General features: G+C 36.2%; 1 protein-coding gene across 2 annotated transcripts in view; it reads left to right on the top strand.

Moving 5' to 3' along the window:
• si:dkeyp-23e4.3 (rho GTPase-activating protein 7) overlaps positions 1-21,967 on the top strand; it is a 130,746-nt gene that overhangs the window by 93,210 nt on the left and 15,569 nt on the right. Inside the window, exons 1-10 of one of the 2 annotated variants that reach the window (XM_056446069.1) lie at positions 1,661-1,857; positions 8,257-8,328; positions 8,427-8,508; positions 8,649-8,712; positions 8,839-10,115; positions 10,280-10,450; positions 12,892-13,051; positions 14,460-14,658; positions 14,821-15,034; positions 21,571-21,685. In XM_056446069.1, the coding sequence (XP_056302044.1) occupies positions 1,845-1,857; positions 8,257-8,328; positions 8,427-8,508; positions 8,649-8,712; positions 8,839-10,115; positions 10,280-10,450; positions 12,892-13,051; positions 14,460-14,658; positions 14,821-15,034; positions 21,571-21,685 (2,367 nt within the window). In that variant the 5' untranslated portion in view covers positions 1,661-1,844. Of the gene's footprint in view, positions 1-1,660; positions 1,858-8,256; positions 8,329-8,426; positions 8,509-8,648; positions 8,713-8,838; positions 10,116-10,279; positions 10,451-12,891; positions 13,052-14,459; positions 14,659-14,820; positions 15,035-21,570; positions 21,686-21,967 lie in introns of those variants that run through there. The other variant, XM_056446068.1, reaches the window with a different exon arrangement.

Genomic DNA, 21,967 nt, shown 5'->3' with positions numbered 1-21,967 from the left:
AATAAGCCACACCCATTGTTTTCTCATTTAATATACCATTTATCAACTGACATCACAATACAAAAAAATGGTCACAGCTTCCGGTTCATGGGGACTTTAATGCTATTTGCTGTGGAAATCTTAAGATCTCCTGTGATGGTTTCTCAATGGAACTAACCGTCTTGTCATTATCTGTATTTGCATGCATGTTCATTTGGAGAAAATGTCTGACTGAGAACTTGAGGCTTTCTCACTTAAGAGGATGTAATCAAAACCGGTGTGTTTAATGAGAGCCATTAGTGCTAATGGGTTACTATGGAGTAAGTCCTGATGAAGCCTCAGAGTCAAAAACTATTAGCTGTGATGGGCTGTGTTGATATCCTTATGGGATTTAGGGCACACATTAGTGTCATAGCAGTGCGTCTGTCCTTCAAAGAAAAGCGACAAAAGAGCAGATGTTCAAGTCTAAAACCCTTTCACAAAACTTTTGAACCGGCACCGTCTAGGCGTAATATCACACAACTGTAATGGCAATTCCTGTTAAAAACTACACATCTGCAGTTCTGCAGCCTTGTGGCCAAAAAAATGATAAGGAATTTATCTAATTTTATTAGGAAGATGTGCATTATAGAATTTTCATATTTGTTTTATTTTATAAAGGTTTGCTAACATTTCCTTCATTCTCAAATAACAGATAGTGGTATATTTAGACCTTTAATTTAAAAAATGACATTTGTTGTGTTTGAAAAATGTTTTTTTTTTCTTAAATGGCAATTTTTTTTGTTTTTGTTTTTTATAGCCAAAAAGTACATTAGTTAATTAAATAACTAAATTGTAAATGACAAAAAAAAAAAAAAAAAAAAAAATATATATATATATATATATATATATATATATATATATATATATATATATATATATATATATATATATATATATATATATATATATATAATAACATGAAAAGTGCATTTATAAACAAACTTAAATGTGAAAGTTCAAGTACTAATATCAAGGGAAATTCCTATTAAAACTATAAATGTTCGGCATGCAGTTGAAGTCAGAATTCACCCCTACTTCTGACTTCAACTGTATAAATACTTTTGTGTATTTACAAAATAATACAATAAAACTAATTTATTAATAATGATTTATATACAGTTTATGATCCACTTAATACCGAATAACTTTTTAAATTCCAACCTAAACAGACATATCTTTAATGCTTTTTTATTATTATTTTTTAATTAATCTTTAGTCAGACAAGATTCACTGATCACTAATAAGGAAAAAATACATAAACATACATAAATTAACTTTAATAAACATAAACACAAACACACACACACATTATATATATATATATATATATATATATATATATATATATATATATATATATATATATATATATATATATATATATATATATATATATGTATGTATCTTTCATTTTCACTTATTTTATTTTACAAAATATTAATTTCTTTTTCTGACATAAATGACCAGATACAATAATTTATTGTTCAAAATGTCTAAATAATTCCTGGTGCTCACTGTAAATAACCTTGACAAAAGTCATTGTTTACTTCGCTCTTTTTAGGAACAACCCACCCATTCAAAGTTGTGTTTGGTTTGGTCCAGTAAGGAAAGAGAAGGAATGCCTTTCCTGTGATTTCATTATGGTGACCGGTGTGAATGAGAAGCTTGACTTTCTCCTAAAAGTAGCACTACTTTACACCAGTTAATCCAAGCTTTAAGCTTCAGTCTTATTTACTTGAAGTAATGCCTTTAATTGCATATTAGACTTCTTAAATTTGAAGCTTTGGTCTGACGTTTTCTGTGCAAGAACCAAGCGAACAGCAATGCTCATTACAAGTAAGTAAAATATTAATGTCTCCTCTGTTTGTTTTTTAATACAGAATTTACGTACATTAATTAATCTAAATCTGCTGTACTCTGTGAAGAATGCTGGGTTCCACACTATTGATTTGTGTTGTGACAACATGAATCAATTAAGTTAACTTATTGGTGAAGCTTACTGGTTTTTACAAAGCTAAGTTGATTGAACATAAAGCAATAAAGTTGACACAAAAAAACTTTGTGTAGATTTAGCTCATTTTAAATTAGTTTGAACAAACAGCAAACCTAATTTTTTGAGTACAAGTCAAATAGCTTTTTAGGTTATGAAAGTATGGTTCATTTTGGCGACTTGATATTCTAATAAACTAATATTTTTTTAGAACGAATCTTAATGACATCTTAATGACTGCAAGAGGAGCACTTGGTAGTTAAGGATGACAAAAATTAATCAGACAACATAACATATTAGAGGACACTGTAAAAAGCCTGGGTTCCACTAAATTTCTCCATGTTGTCCAAACACAAATAGATTTAGTTGGATTGAGCATAAAACAATTAAGTTGTCACAAAAACTCAAGAATTGTGTTGATTCAGCTCATTTTAAATAAGTAGCTTGAACAAACTGCAAACTCAATTTTTTGAGTACAAGTAATTTTTGAAATGCGATTGGTTTGTAGGTTGTGAGAGCATGGTTCATTTTGGCGATTCGATATTCTGATAAACTAATACTTTTGTAGAACGAACACTATTCACTTGTAAATTAGCAGTGATTGACATCTTAATGACTGCAAGGGGACCACTTGGTAATTAAGGCTGACAAAATTAGTCAGACAACAAAACATATTAGAGGACTTACACTGTAAAAAGGCTGGGTTCCACTAAATTCCTTCATGTTAGATTAAGTTGGATTAAACATAAATACATTTTTGTCACAAAGAAACTCAAGAACTGTTTTGTTTCAGGTGATTTTAAATAAATAGTTTAAACAAACATCAAACTTAATATTTTAATTGATAATAAGTCATTTTTGAAATGCACTTTTTAGGTTGTGATAGCATGGTTCATTTTGGTGACTCTATATTCTGATAAACTAATAATTTTGTAGAACGAACACTATTCGCTTGTAAATTAGCAGTGATTAAGATGTTATCACATCTTGATGGCTTCAAAGGGACCACTTGGTAATTAAGGCTGACAAAGTTAATCCGACAATAATAACATATTTGAGGACTTACACTGTAAAAATTAAGTTGTCACAAAGAAAATCAAGAATTGTGTTGTGTCCGCTCATTTTAACTAAGTAGTTTGAACAAGCAACATAATTATTTTTTTTGAGTGTATTGTCTTAGAAGACTATGTGTTTATAGGTATTATTTTGGTCACAGTTGTAGTGTATGTGTGGATATTTCTACTGTAAACAGAAGCATATTGTTTGTCAGCTGGTTATGAGTTTGTTTTGCAGTTTTAAATGAAACATTTAACATCAGCAATATTGATTAAAAACAGTTACCCCTCTTGTAAAATATTATAGTTTTTAAATATTTTCCAACAAAAAAAGACCATTTTTACAGTATTTCATTTTTTATTATTATTATTCTTCTGGAGAAAATTGTATATCTTTAAGTTTTGCTAAAATAAATCAATTTATCTTATAAATATTCACATTATTGGCTAATATTATTATCCCCTTTTATTATTTTTTTTCCAAATGGCTACACAGAACAAACCACTGTCCAATGGTTTGCCTAATTTCCCTAAATTGCCTAATTAACCTAGTCTTTAAACGTCACTTCAAGCTGAATACTAGTATCTCGCAAAATATGTAGTAAAATATTATGTACTGTTGTCATAGCAAAAATAAAATAAATCGATTACTATAACGTTAGTATTATGTTTAAAATGTGTTTAAAAATGTTAAACAGCCCAATAATAGCACAAAAATTTGAAAAAGGATCCAATTCAGCTGCATCTAACAATAGTAATGCATTGTAAAAGCAATAATATTAACTGCTGGACAGAGGTGTATATAACTATAATATCTCTCAGAAGTTGGAGGGTCTCTCTTTTTGTTTTTGCACATCTGATCTATGAAAAGATTGTTGTTAGCAACCAGGAGTAACAACAAAATGTATGAACGATTATCCCAGTGACCTCATTTTTTCAATACATGCCAGGCTTTTCACCGAATTCAGTCCTGTCGCTGATGAAATGGAGCATATTTGTCAGTCAGAAAACAGCTGTGCGAGTTCGCAGTTATGGAAAATCTGCTAGCATGTCTTAAACGTTTGTGCCACATCTGGAAATTATGATGACGGTTAGAATTCCAGTGACTTATCACGTTTATTACTGATGAACGATCAAAAAATCCTTACACAACTTGGGATAGGGTGAACTGGTGGATGTTAAAATAATTTATTTTTAGCTGGCAGCCCAAGACAAGTGGAATTACAACCCAAGCAGAAGTGGAATTCTAGTTATTAATGACTGAGAAATACTGTTTCAGCATGGATATCGCAATGTGCACATCCACATTATCACAAGAAATGCAATGTTGACTCTGAATTATAGTTGACCAGGAGCCACAGAACATGTGATTTGTAGAGTCAATGCTAAGTTTAACCATAACGGGAGTAAAAGTTTATCATTTGAATGTGTTTTAAAGCATTTCAAGAGAGTTTAAAACATTTGGGCACAAAAACAAATTGATGTGATGTTTGGACATGAAACGTAGAAACGTAGAATATTTTTACTTCATCTAAGAAATTTCAGATATTTGGACTATAAACGAGACAAAACAAAGAAAGAAAAGCATTTTTTTTTTCAAGTTCTGTACCTGAATACTGTTAGCCTCCCCAGAAAACCATCAAAAAATTAAATATCGCAATATCAGATTTTTCCAATATTGTGCAGCCCTAGCATATAGCATTCGAATATAAATATTGTACCACCTGAAACACTGCATGTACTTAAATACTGATATATATTGAAAGTCATTGCTATTGTTATGTAATGTAATGTGTGTTTATATAGCACATGGTATTAAATAGCCATACACCCAAAGCGCTTCACAATCATGAGGGGGGTCTCGCCACAACACCACCAGTGTGCAGCATCTCCGATATGTTATCCATTACAGAAAAACTACACACAACATACATTTAGTCCTTATTTGGGTTGAAATAAGGGGTAGCCCACAGTCAGTGCAAACCTCTCATATGTATCTGTAATCTTCAGCAGCACGTGTAACCTCTTGTTAGAAGGTAATTCCAACATTCCGAGTTCATAATAGTCCAAAAGGTGATGATCATAGTTAAACATGGCAGTTTGTTCATGTTTTAGGTTGCAGAAGCATCATTTACAGCTGTTTTTTTCCGGCTTCTCCCCTGTTTTTTCGCACGTCACTCTCGTTTGTTTCTTCTGAAAGGATTGGTTATCAGAAACACTTCAATAATCATGCGCACCTTATTAATATGAGCTTAAGAAGTTTGTTATTTCAAATATAGATGCGTGGCGAGCTCTCTGGAGAAAGTGAAACCGCTCGCACTTTTAGACGGTCTCGTAAAAACATCAACAGTACACGGCAGATTTTGTTCTTCTTGGCTTTGTGGCTGTTCATCAAGACGACTACAAGGTTTATTTGAGCTCGGGTTGCTGCTTGTTCAAGTTAAAATTTGGTCAAATTCATTTAAAATGAGTTCAAACAACACAACAACACAAAAAAAGTTTTTTGGGGGGGACAACTTTGATTTTTTAAGTTCAATCCCTTTAAATTTATAAAAACAAGTTAAGTTAATCAATTTGTGTTGGGACTAGGCATGAGACAATAACCGTTTTCAAGGTATACTGCGACTTGGAAAAGTCAAGGTTTTAAAACTGCCAAAATTTTCTGCAATACCGTTCCTAAAGTATGTCGAAGGATTTTATTTACCTTTTTTGTGTTTTTTGTTTTTTAGGACAACAGTATTTCCAACTGAAAAGATATACAAAGATGCTGTTTTAAATTGTAAAGAAATTTGGGTTTTTGAAACAAAGACAGCAGAACATGTTTACCGACATGTTTACTCTTCCAAAATATTTCAAATGTTTCTCAAAATAAATTATATTGTGTCCAAAGGGAAAAAAGTTTTAATTTTTTACCCAAACATTTAAAGTGAACATATTTTAGAGCAGTAATCACAATACCGTGAAACCGTGATATTTTTATCCAAGGTTATCATACCATCAGAATCGTATACCGGCCAATGCCTAGTTGGGACAACATGAAGGAATTGCACGGAACGATTTTTTTTCATAGTGTATACAGATTTATAAATAGTGTATAGAGTTCATATTCTGCCATCATTTATACTGCTCCTCTTATTGTTTCAAACCTGAGTTTCTTTCTTCTAACAAACATTGACTTCCATAATATTTTTTGCTCCCACTATGGCTGTCAATACTTATGAATACTTATGTTGGAACAGCAGACCATCAACATTCATCTTGAACTGAATGACTCATTGAATTAACTAACAAAAAGAATCATTCTGCTGAATCGAATCAATCCATGCTTCATATAAATCTGTACATCATTTTCTCTTGTCTGTTGTCCTTTTAGCTCTGCAAAGCTGTATAGACAAAATTTGCATTGTACAAAACAAGCACTGTAGATATAAAGTTGACTTGACTTGACTTTTGGGGCGTTACACTTGTGGTCAAAACGAACATTTAACAAAATGAAGAAAATGTTTCTAGAAAATCGGATTGACCTATTTTGGATGTCACTTGTTTGCACATTCTCTTTTACAAAATTCTGCTGGTATATTGCAAGGTGAAATGTACTGTAATTATCTGAAATATAAATACAAGTTTTATAAAAGTGATATTGTGCTAAAACATACTCAATGTATTTTTTTTTTACTTTTATAGAAATGCACTTTTTCTGTTAATATCAAACATAAGCACATATACACCAACAGTTTATTTTATCTTAACACATGCTTCCCTAGACTTTTCACGCAACCTGAATTTCTTTCTTAAGTTATTCAAAAGCTAAAGGTTGCTCTGTTTGAGCTGCGTCAAGACTCTCAAGGTTAGACCTGTTCAAGCTGTCAGCCAAACAAGATGTTCTCCACCCCTCAGGGGTCCTACAGATGCCTTTCTCATGTCAATCGACTCTCTGAGTGCTCCTCTGAAGGTAGCTGTTTATGGCAGTTGCTGAAGCCCCAGGGGTCCTGCTGTAGCACTTTATTAGGTGGCTTCAACCTGGAGCTTCTATGTGCCTCTTGCAAAGGGGAAGGGAGGTATCAGCAAACCAATCTAGCAGCGTGTTGTATCATTCATAGCTTACAGCCTGTGCAGCACGTAGCACCATTAGCCAAGACCCTCCCAGACCATTTAGGCGCTTGTAGGCTTCCAGAGACCTCTAGGGTGGGCGGAGGACAATCACAAGCCACATCTGTTATCAGCATCCAAACCCTAAAAGCACGACTTCCTGTAGGGCCGCCTGAGGTATTTGGAAAAGGAAGTGCCTTTCCCTGCTCAGCTCTATTAAACAGTGGAGAGCCTTGTGATATGATCGCGCTTATATAATTCCCATGCGTTCTCAAAAATGGCTGGAAGAGAGTCATTTGCAGAGGTAGCGATTATTGCGTCAGCTACCAGCGTAAGTGTATGCACACATTTCCCACAAGTTGGCTTCCAAATTCTCACCCACTGTCTGTGAAACTTTGGATTTGCAGAGCTCATTTATCCAGGCCAAGATTCAGCAATGCTGATAAGCTGCGGTAATACAAACTGACAGCAAGCTTCGGTGCTAACCTGCATCTCATGTGCAATACAGCTACATGGAGCCATCGCACCCAGCGCCGTCCTTTACGCCGCTGGGACACTTCTGCGTCAGAGCAGGGAGTGGCATTGTTAACTCAGTCCCTATGTTTACATATCTGAGCCATCTGTTCTTTGTAGCACATATCCAGCTGTCTTCCTCTGACCCCTTCACTTCTTATGGGAAAGATAGAATCCTAAGTAAGGTTTTATGGATCTCCAGTCAGTACAAAGAAAGGATTTGTTTCCACCATCTGTTCCTGGCAGTGTTACTTTAGGAAAGGATCTAAAAATGCGAAAGTGAATGTGTGGCACAGGAATAGCAATGTCTGCTGCCTGCATTCTCTTGGTCAAACATGTTAATGTCAAAGACATTCAATTAGCAGCAAATTAGCCAGCCTCCACTTTTAAGCCACAGGAAATTAATGAAATGAGAGGATGGTTGATAAACTAGGGGTGGAATTAAGTGGCTTTGGAAACAAATGTTCTTCTTTCAATGTTAATTAAACAAATTCAATTGAATTAAGTGGTAATAGTTGGCTGGATTTGCCTCATAAAAGCTAAACAACTAGAAATTACATACTTAATATGCACTGTTTCTCTTTGCAGAGATTGAAGCAAAGGAGGCTTGCGATTGGCTTCATGCGGCTGGCTTTCCTCAGTATGCACAGCTATTCACTGGTATTTACTTTTTTAACATTTCTTTATGTACACTATAACCATGTGAAATGCAAAATGCAAATATTGTTGTACTACAACTCAGCTTTGTTTACCTTTAGATTGCTGTTTCCCCATTGACATAGATTGGGTAAAGAGTGATCACGAATTTCTGGATAAGGATGCCTTAGATTCTCTCTGCAGGTAGTGTTCTCACCCCTTGGCTGCACGAGCATGTTCCATGCTGACATAAAATGAGTGCTTCTTCCTAATCACAGCAGGAGGAATTTGAGGGACGTCATGCTGTCTTCCTGTTTGACGTGAATGTTTTCTTTTGCTTTCAGGAGATTAAGTACCTTAAACAAGTCTGTGGAGATGAAGCTGGAGTTAAGTCGCTCCAAAAGAAGGGTGAGTGTGTGCGAAAACTCTGGAGAAGATACATGTAAACACTGCGTATAAACAAAAGAATGCCTGGGGGAAAGTTTCCTTCCCTCTGTCCTTTGCTGTGTATAACAAATCATTTTGATCATGTAGAGAGATGAAGAGGAAGAAGAAGACCTCTGTGCCATCAGCCCAAAATGGTCATTCGACAGGAAGAGCAGGCGCTGGATCCGTGTGGACGATGGGGAGCTACTGCACACACTGAGTGTCCCCAGTTCAAATTTGAGGAGATCTGGAAGCTGTGAGGCCTCTCTTTCCGACAGTGGGGAATGCCATGAGCTTTGCTCTGCTCACAGTTCCAGTAATAATGACAGCGATGGTGCAAGCACTCCCAACAAAACCACAGAAGAACCTGAAACAAGTCGTAGCTCCTCTAGATGCTCGTCAAACTACAAGCCCCAAACTCCTGACACCTCTTCTAGCAGACCTCCATCCCCAAGTGAACACCACACTTTAAGCAGTGAAGAGTGCCTTCCTGAAAAGCCCCCATTAAAAAAAGGCAAAGGCCTACTTCGGAAAATGGAGAAACTAAGGTTGAGAGGAAGCACACAACACTCTCACAGCAGCAAAGCCAGACTTGTCATAAGTGGACCGATTATCCAAGAAGGCTTTGATGAGGAAAGATTAAAGCATCTTCAATGTCTAGACCTAGCAAGTATCCAGGATAAAACTGAAAGTCCTGCATCTTGCTCTCCACCCTCTGGATCCAGTAGTAGTCCCTCAGAAAGCAGCAGCGCAGTCAGCACGCCAAGCCCTGTGACTAAGGTACGTAGCAACTGCAAACGTCCTGGGCTGCCCAAACAAGAAGTTGATCAGGAGCAAAATGACACACAGCATTTCAACAACAAGCAGGTCAACCCTGTCTTTGAAATCCCCCATGGACACAAGCCAGGAACATTCCCAACAGTGCTCTCCCACAATAATGCCTTCTTACCTATCGACAACACTTCAGTGAACTGGAGGACCGGAAGCTTCCATGGATACCGAGGAAGACGGTGTAAAAGCAGTAGTTCCAAGGACCAGGAACAAGCTTGCAGCCCGCTGGCTACTTCCGATCATCGTGTCAGCATTTATGACAATGTCCCAGATCACGTGCAGATTTTGGACGATGACGTCTTCTCAGCTTTGGACAGCGTAATGGAACGCATTTGCGACCTGCAGCAGTTGGTAACCTCTTGGACGGACAAGTTGTCAGAGGACGGGGATTCAGATTTTTCGCACTCTGGTTCTCCATCGCCCTCCTCTCTGACTGACATACACCTTGAGATCAAAGAGCCAGAAGAGACAGATGAAGCTGCTCTAGAGCAGATGTACAACAAAAGCCCAGAAGCATTTGAATGCACTGCTCAACCTACAGAGCATACTGATCGGTAAGAGACACCATTTCATTAAGTCTGCTGAAACAAGTCTAATTCATGTACATGCTAGCGATCTAGTGTAGATCCCTCATTCCTTTAAAACCAAATGCAAGATCATTAATCAGGCACTGACAAAGCTTATTTATACAAAGGTTGCTTGATTTCCTACATTTCAGAATTCAGAGGCTCCACTGGTCCAGTGCACAAATGCTTTCACTGAGCAACCTCGGAACAGGCATACAATCTAAATCAGCAGCACATGTCTCCATGTTGCAAAGACTCAGCCTTCTCAGACTCACAGCTCTGATGGACAAGCACTCGCCCTTCAGCAAACAAGGCTGGAACTGGTAAGACGAAGTTGCGGGGGAGGCAGAGATGCAAAGTGGGAAAGACATAATCTAGTAAAAGTGGATGGCTTACAAAAATGAGACAATGAGAAAGGAAAAGGAACGAGTTTAGAACCTGCTGTTTGGAGATTCATTCATTATTCATGCTAGGTTGCAACCTTGTAAAATCTCTCAGCAGACAAAATAGACAAGGTTTCAAGAGTAGTGAGTTCAAAACGAATGAAAACAAGTGAACCCCTTCACGCCACTACTGCATGACACAGCAGAGCCTCGCTCTTTTTTTACTACTCTCACAATTCTTCCATGTTATTGCATCATATACTTCAAAATAACAACAAATAAAATATTATTTGTAAAAATAAGTCCATTTCTGTTTGGAAGCATTTTAGTTTGATTAACAATTACAATGCAATCTCACAGAAACCCATTAAGATTTAGTGGCTAATTTGTATTAATTTGGACTCTCATGTTCTCATCCCACAATGAGGGGTAGGGTAAGGGTTTAGAGGCATTTTAGCGTAATTAGCCACTTTTCTGACAAGATGTGAGAGCAATTTTACATTATTTGAAGTAAAATCTTACTTAATGGCATATTAGGATCAAGAATTGTACCATAAAATTTCCAGAGTTCACGCTTCAGCTGATGATTGGAATATGGAAAACCAGTGCATGTTTTTACCAAAAATAATATTAGATTTTTCTTAAAATTGCCTTTGTGTGTGTGTGTGTGTGTGTGTGTGTGTGTGTGTGTGTGTGTGTGTGTGTGTGTAAAACAATCTAATTTGCACAAATAAATTATGGGGTTCTTCTCTAAAGAAGTTGTTATCAACCCATTCAGAGCATCATTATGGGCGTTTTACATTATGACTAACATGGTTCAAATGATGGCAAGTACGGTTTTGGGAAACACTCGTCACTACATCGTTCTTTTCCCAAACGATGCATCATACTATGATAGTTCAGCCGCGAGTTACGTCGTTGTTTGGGAAACGCACCCCTGATTGGTGAATCATGTGTTAGTTAATGAGGGACCAGCCTTGGTCAATCATAAGCATGCGATCCTCTCAAATTTAGTTTATAAATAAACTTCACAACGTGTGACTCCCAGTTTAACTTCACATAAATACAATTATTTAAGCAACTGGATAAGTGCAATATAGTGAAAATGTTTATTAACTGCTAATTAACAATGCTCATGCTAATTAACAAAGCACATTTCTATTTGAAAAGATATGAGGATAATAGGAATTATCTGCCTTTTGCTTAGTGTTTTTCATACCAACCTTCCCTTTGATATTTTAACCCAAAATTAGAGAACTGAGCTCCCCATGGAGCAATTAATAACATGTTTGACATTATGCATTTCTGTAGTTAAATGGACAAAAAAACAACTGCTTAATGCAAAGAGGAGAGGATAATTGACTTTTTGGGAGAGACGTAATTAGGCTATTTGTTTTAACAACCACTGAGCTAACTACAAAAGAAACAACGCTCTCAACTCCCCACATTCACATTGATCGCTTTGCTTGAGCATTCAGCCTCCTCACTGTCAGCTTGCTGATTTCACATAAGCCGCTCATTCAAGACATCTCCCTCTTCTTTCTTCGGCAATAAACAATATATGAGACTGGTTATTGGAAATTTCTGTTGAACACGTAGCCTTTGGAATCTAAATAATTCGCACGAGTCACTAGGGAAACCTAATTGAGCAAATGGAATAAGGTGGATATTGATATTGTCTTTAATTGAACAATGCAGCTTGATAGCGAGGAGAGTCGGGCTTGAAGAGAAATGAAGGGGTAATTGAGGCTAACGCTATCAAGAGAAACTAAACCATATGAAATTTTTTAAATCCAATTTTTGTCAAATTAGTGAGCTCCGGCAAAAGCAAATTTAATTGGCTTTGAAGTTTTATCTCAAGGTCCCTGAACTTGATTTATATAGAAATAATGAGAAGCAAGCCCTAAATAGCTGTCAGGTTATCTTCCCTACTACACAGCCTATGGTCATGGCAGCAAGTTGGCTGTCTAATGAAAAAAGGCCTTTCCGAATGTAAATCAATATGGGCTTTGCTAAACGAAAAGGACAGTCTGAGATTCATCAGGAGCCTTTCGCCAGCAGGCCAATATGTACTCAAAGATTAAAACCACTACATCCATTCTAATTGCTTTATTTCTATACTATTAGATTGCTTAAGCTCAGAAAATATAACATGAAGCTTATTACAACAAACAAATGAAATGTCAGTTCAACACGTGCTACATTTATCACTGATGGCGATGCGCATGAAGGCCTCACAACTCTGCTAATATGGTTAATGTGATCTGCTAAATATATCCTGCTTTCAATTTAGCTCAACACTTCATTATCTCAGATCAATGTACGCGAGTAATGCAAGTGACTACCTGAAAATACATCATTCTGTTCTTTTTCCATTCTAGGACTGTGCCAAAAGTTTACCGAAAGGTTAAACCTTCAGAACATAAGAGCAGAAAGGTGTTTGAGGTGCCTTTGCTCCAGAGTGTCCAGCAATCGGGGAAACCTTTGCCACCGAGTATTTTGAGAGCAATGGAGTTCTTAAGGACCAAGTGCTTAGATCAGGTATGAAATCCAAGCGTCTAAAAATAGAGACCACTTTCAGCAGCAATTAGTTCTGGAAATATTCCATTCATTCATTTTTTTGCTCACACTTTATTTTGATGGTCCGTTTGTTGAATTTAAGTTACATTGCATCTACATGCCAACTATTTCTCATTAGATTATAAGTAGACTGTTAGGTTGGGGTTTGGGTTAGTGTAAGTTGACATGTACTTGCAAAGATTCTTATAGTCAGTTAAATGTCTGTTGAAGGAGCAGTATCAGCAGATATTAAGCAGACAGTCTACTAATACTCAAATGGACCATCAAAATAAAGGGTTACCATTTTTTTTATAAATAAAAAAAAGTCTTTCTTAATGTGTTATAAGCCATAAAACTATTTAATCTACTATTAGGTGACTCACAACACACTAAATTATTTACATACTAAATTATGATTTGACACAATCAATATACATACCTGTCAGCATTGGGATGTGTGCGGTTGACAAACCAGGAAGGCTTGTAGTGGGTTCTCGATGTATGTTAAAGCAAGAAAAAAACTCGAAAAAATGGTGGCACTACTCGCTGATGTAAAGTGAATGTTTATTAACAGTGTACAAGACTGAAAACCAAAATAACCCTAAAAACCAGCTAAGTAACAAATGAATGAACAAATAAATAACAAACAAACAAACGATATATGTACAACCCAGGGCTGCATTGGGGCAAAAAATCAGCGCTGGCATTTTGGGCCAGAGCGGCCCACTACATACAATCAAAATGCCACCCATCTGTGCATGTCCAATATGTTTATCAACTCCTATTGTGTGTAAAACAATACAATTTGCAGAAAATAAATTATGGGGTTCTTCTCTAAAGAAGTTGTTACCACCCCATTTAGAGCATCATTAGAGCATATAACGTTTTACGTTATAACTAACATGGTTCATACCATGGATGTAAGCAACTACGGTTTTGGGAAACACTCGTCACAGCTGTGCAATTATAAACAGCTCTTGCAATTATATCAAATTTGAGCCGAGCTCTTAGATGGTACCTTCACTTTTCATAGATTAAAAATACAGGAGAAATATGGGAAAATACTTGAAAGCAGGATAATTTATTTATAAAACAATTTATTTGGGCTGAATTTAAACAAACAAATTAAGTTGAACATTATTACATTTAATTTGTTTGTTTAAATTTAACACAAATAAATTGTTTGCAACAGTTTTGCATGCAACACTTTTTTTAGTGTAGGGAAGCAAAATCTATATTCGTAATGTAATTCATTAAAAGAATTACTGTTACTGACTGAATTTCTAATCATGCATAGTATATCTGATTACTGTAGTCAAACAAACAGCATTATTTTGCTATGTAACAGTTGATCCCCTTTTGCTTACACATATTTTGTCAAATCTGACAGGTTGGGCTCTTTCGGAAGTCTGGGGTCAAGTCTCGCATTCAGAATTTAAGGGACATGGTGGAAGCTGACCCCGATGGCGTGTCCTTTGAAAATCAGTCCGCTTTTGATGTGGCAGACATGGTGAAGCAATATTTCAGAGACCTGCCTGAACCCATCTTCTCCAGCAAACTCTGCGAAAGCTTTCTGCACATCTACCAATGTAAGCCCAGCTTAAGTCCAAACAAATGAAAAGATCTGACTCAAAGACCTACTGTATTTACACAGAGAGTAACAAGCTGTCAAAACTGATGTTTAAAACACAAACTTGGGCATCTGTTTCAAATGTACCCCTCAGCATTTAATGCCCTTGCTTTTTCTTCAGACTTTCCCAAAGATCAACAGTTTGTGGGGGTCCAAGCAGCCATCTACCTCCTGCCTGATGAGAACAGGGAGGCTCTTCAAAGCCTTCTGCTCTTCCTCCGAGAGGTGGTCGCCTGCGTGGAGGAAAACCAAATGACCCCGACCAACATCGCTGTGTGTTTGGCGCCCTCCCTGTTCCATCTCAACTCTTTTAAAAGAGATAGAACCAGCATGAGGTGGGTGTAAGCCAGGGTTGTCCAAAATCTGGTCCTGGAGAGCTACTATCCTGCAGAGTTTAGCTCTGACCCTAATTAATCACAGCTGATCCAATTAATCAAGAGCTGTATTTGAAAGCATCCCCTATACTCTCATTCACTATTCCCTACACTAGTCCACTTGAAGGAGGGAATGAAAATGACTGACTGAAATCACATACTTCCATACTATAGACCTTTTTCTTAGAACACTAAATTACCCATTATGGTTTGCGTGTATGCGCAAGGAGAATGTTAGGAACTTCCGGTCGGCAGCTGATGCGTATAAACAGTCACATTTGGACAGCTTTGAAACGATAGTTTTGATCTATATTATTCATAGATTATAACGGCTTTAACACACACCTTTCAAAAGTGTGTCACAAAAACACTCCATAATCCACTCAAAACGCTAGAAAAACAAATTTTTGGATCGCAAATTACCTATTGTAAACGGAACTTCTAAGCATTCTACCGGAAGACGCTGGTCACTATGGCGTCCTCCATGCAGCAGCCAAGAAAAAGGTCTATATAGTATGTTAAAAACAATTTGCGAGCCGAGTAGTATGTCAGAATTTTATAGTATTCAAAAAAGCAGTATTTGAGAATTACCTGGATGACCTATGCTACCATATACCATTATGCCATGCGAGAGAATTCATAAATGTGACTAAAGGAACGCAACTGACGAAAGTAAGTTACGTGTTAATGACCAAATGGCAGATGTAGTACATCCAAGTTCCACTCATAGTACTCACATTCATACTATATAGAACGTACTTTTTTACAGTCATGTAGTAAATTAAAATTCTAATGTAGAGTACGGTGGCTAGGAAGTGCAAAACAACAATACAAAGTGTGAAACACTTTTACAAAGCTCAAGACAAATTTACATTTTGAAAAACATTTTTACCAATCATAAGACACAATTATATAGGAAAAACTATTTTACCAAGGACAAAACAAATTTACATTTTAGAAAAAAAATTAACAAGATGCAAAACACTTTTAGCAGTCCTAAAACAAACTTACAATGACAGATTCCTTATGGAAATTGAATGTACCACACACCAGAAAATATCAGCTCTTGTGTGACCAAAGACCATATAATACACAAGACATGTCACTCGTATACTTTTGAATGAGGAAAAGTGTAACTGTCAATATGGTGAATGAAGCCCCGTCTTCTAGTACAGGAGCCAATCAGCGATCGTTATATGGTGAATAAAGCCTGCCTTCTAGTACAGTAGCCAATCAGCGATCGCTATAGGATGACAATTCTCCTGGGGAGGGCCTCGGACCATACGTGAGTTTCTGCAGATTTTGTGTGATACGAACATTTAGAAATGAAACTAGAGACAGTTGTTGTTTAATTTTATTAGTTATTTGATATATGAAATGTAATCGTAAGCTTGGCAAGTAGTTTTGGGGAATTTGATGTTTCCCCATTCAAACAGTATGCCCGAGCATACTGCCCGAGAGGCTTTTTAAAGATGGCTGTTGAGTGAAATGACTTTCCTTAAAAGGACTTTGGTGTGACTTTGTAGACATGGGTTAACACGAGTCCAAAGGCACATGTTAACATGAGTCTACAACTATAAAAATCATGGTTTGACCAACTGCGATAAAACATCGTTTTGCCATTTAAAGCTATTCTGAGAAAATATCAGCATGAGAGTATGTAGAAACAAGTTAACACAAGTCCACAACTTACTCTTACTCTTCTTACATGCCAGTTGCTGCTCGCATCAAATTCAAAGCTCTGATGTTTGCTTACAAAGCGACCTCTGGCTTTGCTCCTCCTTATCTACTCACTTCTGCAGATTTTTGTGCCCTCCAGAAACTTGCGTTCTGTGAATGAACGTCGCCTCATGGTTCCATCCCTAAGAGGGAAGAAATCACTTTCCCGAACTCTCGCATTGAATCTGCCCAGTTGGTGGAATGAACTCCCTAACTGCATCAGAACGGCAGAGTCACTTGCTGTCTTCAAGAAGCGACTAAAAACTCAACTATTTAGTCTCCACTTTCCTTCCTAATCTGTAACTGCCTCTCTGGTTATACCACTAACTGTACTCTCTCTCTCAAAAAAAAAAAAAAAAAAAAAAAACATTACTAATGCTTAGACTTTACACACCTGAAACTTGTCTATAGCACTTATTCACTGCTGCTCTTATAGTTGTGTAAATTGCTTCCTTGTCCTCATTTGTAAGTCGCTTTGGATAAAAGCGTCTGCTAAATGACTAAATATAAATAACAAAAAACCCAAAAACAGCGTCAAATATGTGTTCGGAAGACTTTTCAGCAATATTTAGTTTGTCATGATTAGATAAGGATTTAATTGCAATATAGTGAAGTAAACTTAAGTGCCTTCACTATCAGGAGCATAAAAGTTACCATAAAAGTGTATTGGTGTCCATACATTTGCGCTAGAAATCCAATAAGCATATCCTTGTAACTTTCTAAATATATCAGTCCTGTCATCTTTCACAATAAAGATTACATCAATTCCCATCGAAAAGCCAAAAGCTTTTTTTTGTCCACCCTGTTTTGTACGCTATAATCGTTTTGTGTGAGAGCAGCTTATGTAACAGTGCAGTTCCACATCTGGCTTTCATTTTACAGATAAGCAAGATATTGTATCTGTAATACATTTCAGCTGGTTAATGAAACGCTGGACGAGCGACAGTGAAAATTCGAGGCAGAGAACCACCGAAAAGATGGATTTCTCCAGGAAATTGGGATTAATATTTCCAAATCTGGTCCCTTCAAACTTTATTTTTGCAGAGATGAAGACTGATGAATGCATGTTCTACAACATGTTATCTAATACTCTTGCAGCTGAAGTATAGGGATGCTGTAGACACTTTTTCCTCTGGAGTGTCTTGAGGGTGTAAAAGAAAGCGATACAGTTACGTCACAGGGTAAACGCATAAGAGGCTGACTTGAAGGCATTTTGAAGAAACTCCCTCTATTTCTGCAAAAGCCAGCTGCTGGAGAGCCAACAAGCTCTCTTTGCTCTCCCGCTGAGCTCTGGATTTGCTGTTATACACTGGCACTGCAGATAACTTTTAAGCTCAGTTTCAATGTACCGCTATAAGAATAAGCACTAAAAAAAACTGCTAAATGTGTTGTGAAATGAAATGTAGGCTTTGTTTCAGCAACCCAATCTCTAGTATAACTCCAGCCTATACTATAAATGTTTAAATGATCTACTCACCTCTTTTGGTGAAAGATTTTTAGACATTAAATTTTAATGTTGTAAAAAATTCTGAATTATACTTGTAGCATTAAGCAAATGATGCAAAATTAAGCAAATTTCTAAAGAAATTAAGTAGATTTGATTAGATTGTCATAAATAAAATGTAGTAAATACAATTAAAAGTTTTTAACCGATGTAATAGTTATTCTAAATCTGAGATGGCCAAATTAGGGCTCAGTTGGCCATTGGTAACCTTTGATTTGGCCATACTGTCTCGTCTGAGAAAGGAGGGAGAATAATGGGGAAGTTTGGGGAATGCCTTTAACAGAGATTGTCGTTTCTAATTTGACATAACCTTTTTTTAACCATTTAGTTTCCATTAGCGACCATACAAGGGTGACCCCTATTTCTGTGTATGTTTTGTAGAACATAAACCATATTTTTTCATACTTTTGACAATATTTGTAAAGTAGAAATCAGATTCTAAAGTAGTATGAACAGTTTGGGGGTATTTCACTTGAATTTAGCTTCTAAGAGATATTTTTACAAGTGGATTGCTGTAGCAAAGTAATGCTTTACAACTACAAATACAATCAAAAGTCTTTAACCGATGTAATAGTTATTCTAAATCTGAGATGGCCAAATTAGGGCTCAGTTGGCCATTGGTAACCTTTGATTTGGCCCCACCATCTCATCTGAGAAAGGAGGGAGAATAATGGGGAAGTTTGAGGAATGCCTTTAACAGAGATTGTCTTTTCTAATTTAACATAACCTTTTATTTGTTTAATTGTTGAGCTAAAAAAAAGCACTAAAACCACTGGTTCATTTAAATATCATGAAGGAATCAGTTTTTTGAAAGGTAATTACTGTCACTTGACAAAAAAGGATATTGCAGGTGAGGAAATCAAGGCAAATTGAGCTGCAGCTTTGCTAGCGTTCGACATTTTGTTATAAATGGAATTGTTTATGTTTTTATTGTAAGAAGTTTATTCTAAACTGTACAAAAATGTATAATTATTAATACAATAGAAGTATTTTTTCTATATATTTATTAAATGTGAATAAATTAGGAAATTACCATGGGAACTTACAACAGCTACTAACACAGTTTGGTATTTTTACCTTTGGCACATCACCCTCAAACAGGCTTTTGGCCCTTCAGAAGAAAAAGGTCTGGCACCCCTGTTCTACATCAATATTGCTAAAAATAAATTGTATATTTAACCCCTTAACTGTTGCCCCCACTTTTTGAACATGGACATGAAAATGACTTGTTCAACCTAAAAAATTGCCATCTTCCACACTTTTCATTGATTTAAGCTTGGTTTCATTTTGTGAGGTTTATTAATAAACTAATTTCGAGAGGATCACGTGCTTATGATTTATCACAGCCGGTCTCGTATTAAGCTAATCAGTATCGTCCAATCATATGAGCCATAAGCTACTATAAATAACCAGTTTTCAGTCCACCTTATCTTCGTTTGGAAGAAACCCCCCTTCCTCCCCATTCTCCTCCTTAACCTTAGATCGGGCGGCACGGAGGCCCAGTGGTTAGCACTGTTAGCCCCACAGCAAGAACACTGCCAACCCTGGTCCTGCCAGGTCGGTAGGTGTTTCTGTGAGGAGTTTGTATGTTCTCCCCGTGTCCGCGTGGGTTTTCCCCGGGTTCTCCGGTTTCCTCCCATCCAAAAAATATACATCATGCATAACAATGAAACATTTGTCTAGCCCCCTTGCTTTTTCCTCACGGGTTCCCTTAGCTACTGCAGACGGGGAGTTCTGAGATCCACCGAGCTCAGGCTCCCCTCTCGCTCTGCAAACGGGAGGAAGCCCCGGGCTCGAGGATCCCTTGAGCTCGGGGCTCTCTCCCGGGACAGCATGCCAAACAAGCTATTGATGAATCATCAGCTAAGTGTGAACTCTTGAAAAAGAAGACAGATGTCAGATTGCTAAAACTAAAAGTTCAAAAAGTTCAAATAAAAGTTATGTGCCTTTAAGTTTATGAAACTAAACAATAAATGTATATTTTATTTTAGATAAAATATGTATTTTACAAATCCTGTTTTAGCCAGAAACAGAAAATCAAAGCTAAATATATTAACAAATTATATTCCAAATTTGAAGTTGATATTTAAAAGAAGTAAATAATAAATTAGCTTTCAGTAAGTTTTTGTTTGGCTGCAGTACCAGACATGACAACCAGTTGACATTCAGTTTCCATTAGCGACCATACAAGGGTGACCCCTATTGCTGTGTATGTTTTGTAGAATATAAACCATATTTTTCATACTTTTGACAATATTTGTAAAGATGACATCAGATTCTGATGTAGTATGAGCGGTTTGGTGGCATTTGACTTGAATTTAGCTTCTAAAAGATATTTTTACAAGTAGATTGCTGTAGCAAAGTAATGCTTTACAACTATGTGTATCCTTGTTGCAAATTAGTAATTAACTATTTCTCAGTAATATCTATCGGAAATCAATCACCAGATATGAAAACTAGAAATGTTCAGCTTTCAAACGATATATATTATTTTGAATTCTTACACTTCTTACATTACAAAAAACTAAAATACAGTTGAAGTCAGATTTATTAGCCTCCTTAAATTATTAGACCCCCTGTTTATTTTTCGTTATTTATTTTCTTTTTAAAATATTTCCCAAATTATGTTTAATAGAGAAAGGACATTTTCACAATAAGTCTGAATATTTTTTTCTTTCGGAGAAATTCTTATTTGTTTTATTTCGGCTAGAATAAAAGCAGTTTTTAATTTTTTTAAAAACATTTTCAGGTCAAAATTATTAGCCCCTTTAAGCTAAATATTTTTTCGATAGTCTACAGAACAAATATTATGTTTAGAAATGTATTGAAAAAATCTTCTCTCCTTTAAACAGAAATTGGGGAAAAAAAATAAACAGGGGGATTAATAATTCAGGGGGTTTAATAATTCTTACTTCAACTGTATATACAATAAAAGTTCATGTGTATTAATTTCTATGTTGAAATAAATAAAAATAGTTTGAATTCCTATAATTAACGTGCAAAAGATGTAGTCCTTTTTACATTAATTTACTGGAATCATGCTGCCTGCCTTAATTTCACAGTCATATTTTGAATACAACATATTACTGTGAATTTCATGGTTAAATCCTGTGAAGTGATACTAATGTAATTTACAGTGAGAAATTACAGTAAACTTGAAATTCTGGGAATTTTTTAGAGTGTAGATTTTGGAGAAAGGGTTGGGAATTTGAAAGAAGTCAACTTTGGGTGCATAATATTTCAAATTTGTGGCATTTTCTGCTTTTGAACACAGGTCTAGACAACGGAAATACAGCCTGGGGAGGCCAGACCAGAGGGATCTAAGTGAGAATCTGGCTGCAACACAGGGACTGACACATATGGTTACTGAATGCTCTCATCTTTTCCAGGTACAAAAACAGCGTGTCCGCTGAATTAGTACTAATGTCCGTGATAACCACATCTGCATGCAATCTAAATGTGCTTTGAGCTCTGATGCACAATATATTTTTCTTTCATTTTAGATGCGAAATAAAAAGAAAAAACATTCCAATCCAGGGGTTTTAAAAAATGGTTCAAGGAAAATTTAGGAATGGCTGTAAAAATGAACATGCCAGCTTGATAAATTAATTTGTCATCTTGGAAGACAAAACCTTAGGTTAAAACCTTAGGTCTTAAGTTGCACTGGTATA

The sequence above is a fragment of the Danio aesculapii genome, chromosome 21, assembly GCF_903798145.1.
Source record: "Danio aesculapii chromosome 21, fDanAes4.1, whole genome shotgun sequence".
Taxonomy (NCBI): Eukaryota; Metazoa; Chordata; class Actinopteri; order Cypriniformes; family Danionidae; genus Danio; species Danio aesculapii.
The sequence above is the reverse complement of the archived record's forward strand: the minus strand, read 5'-3'. Positions and strand labels throughout refer to the sequence as shown.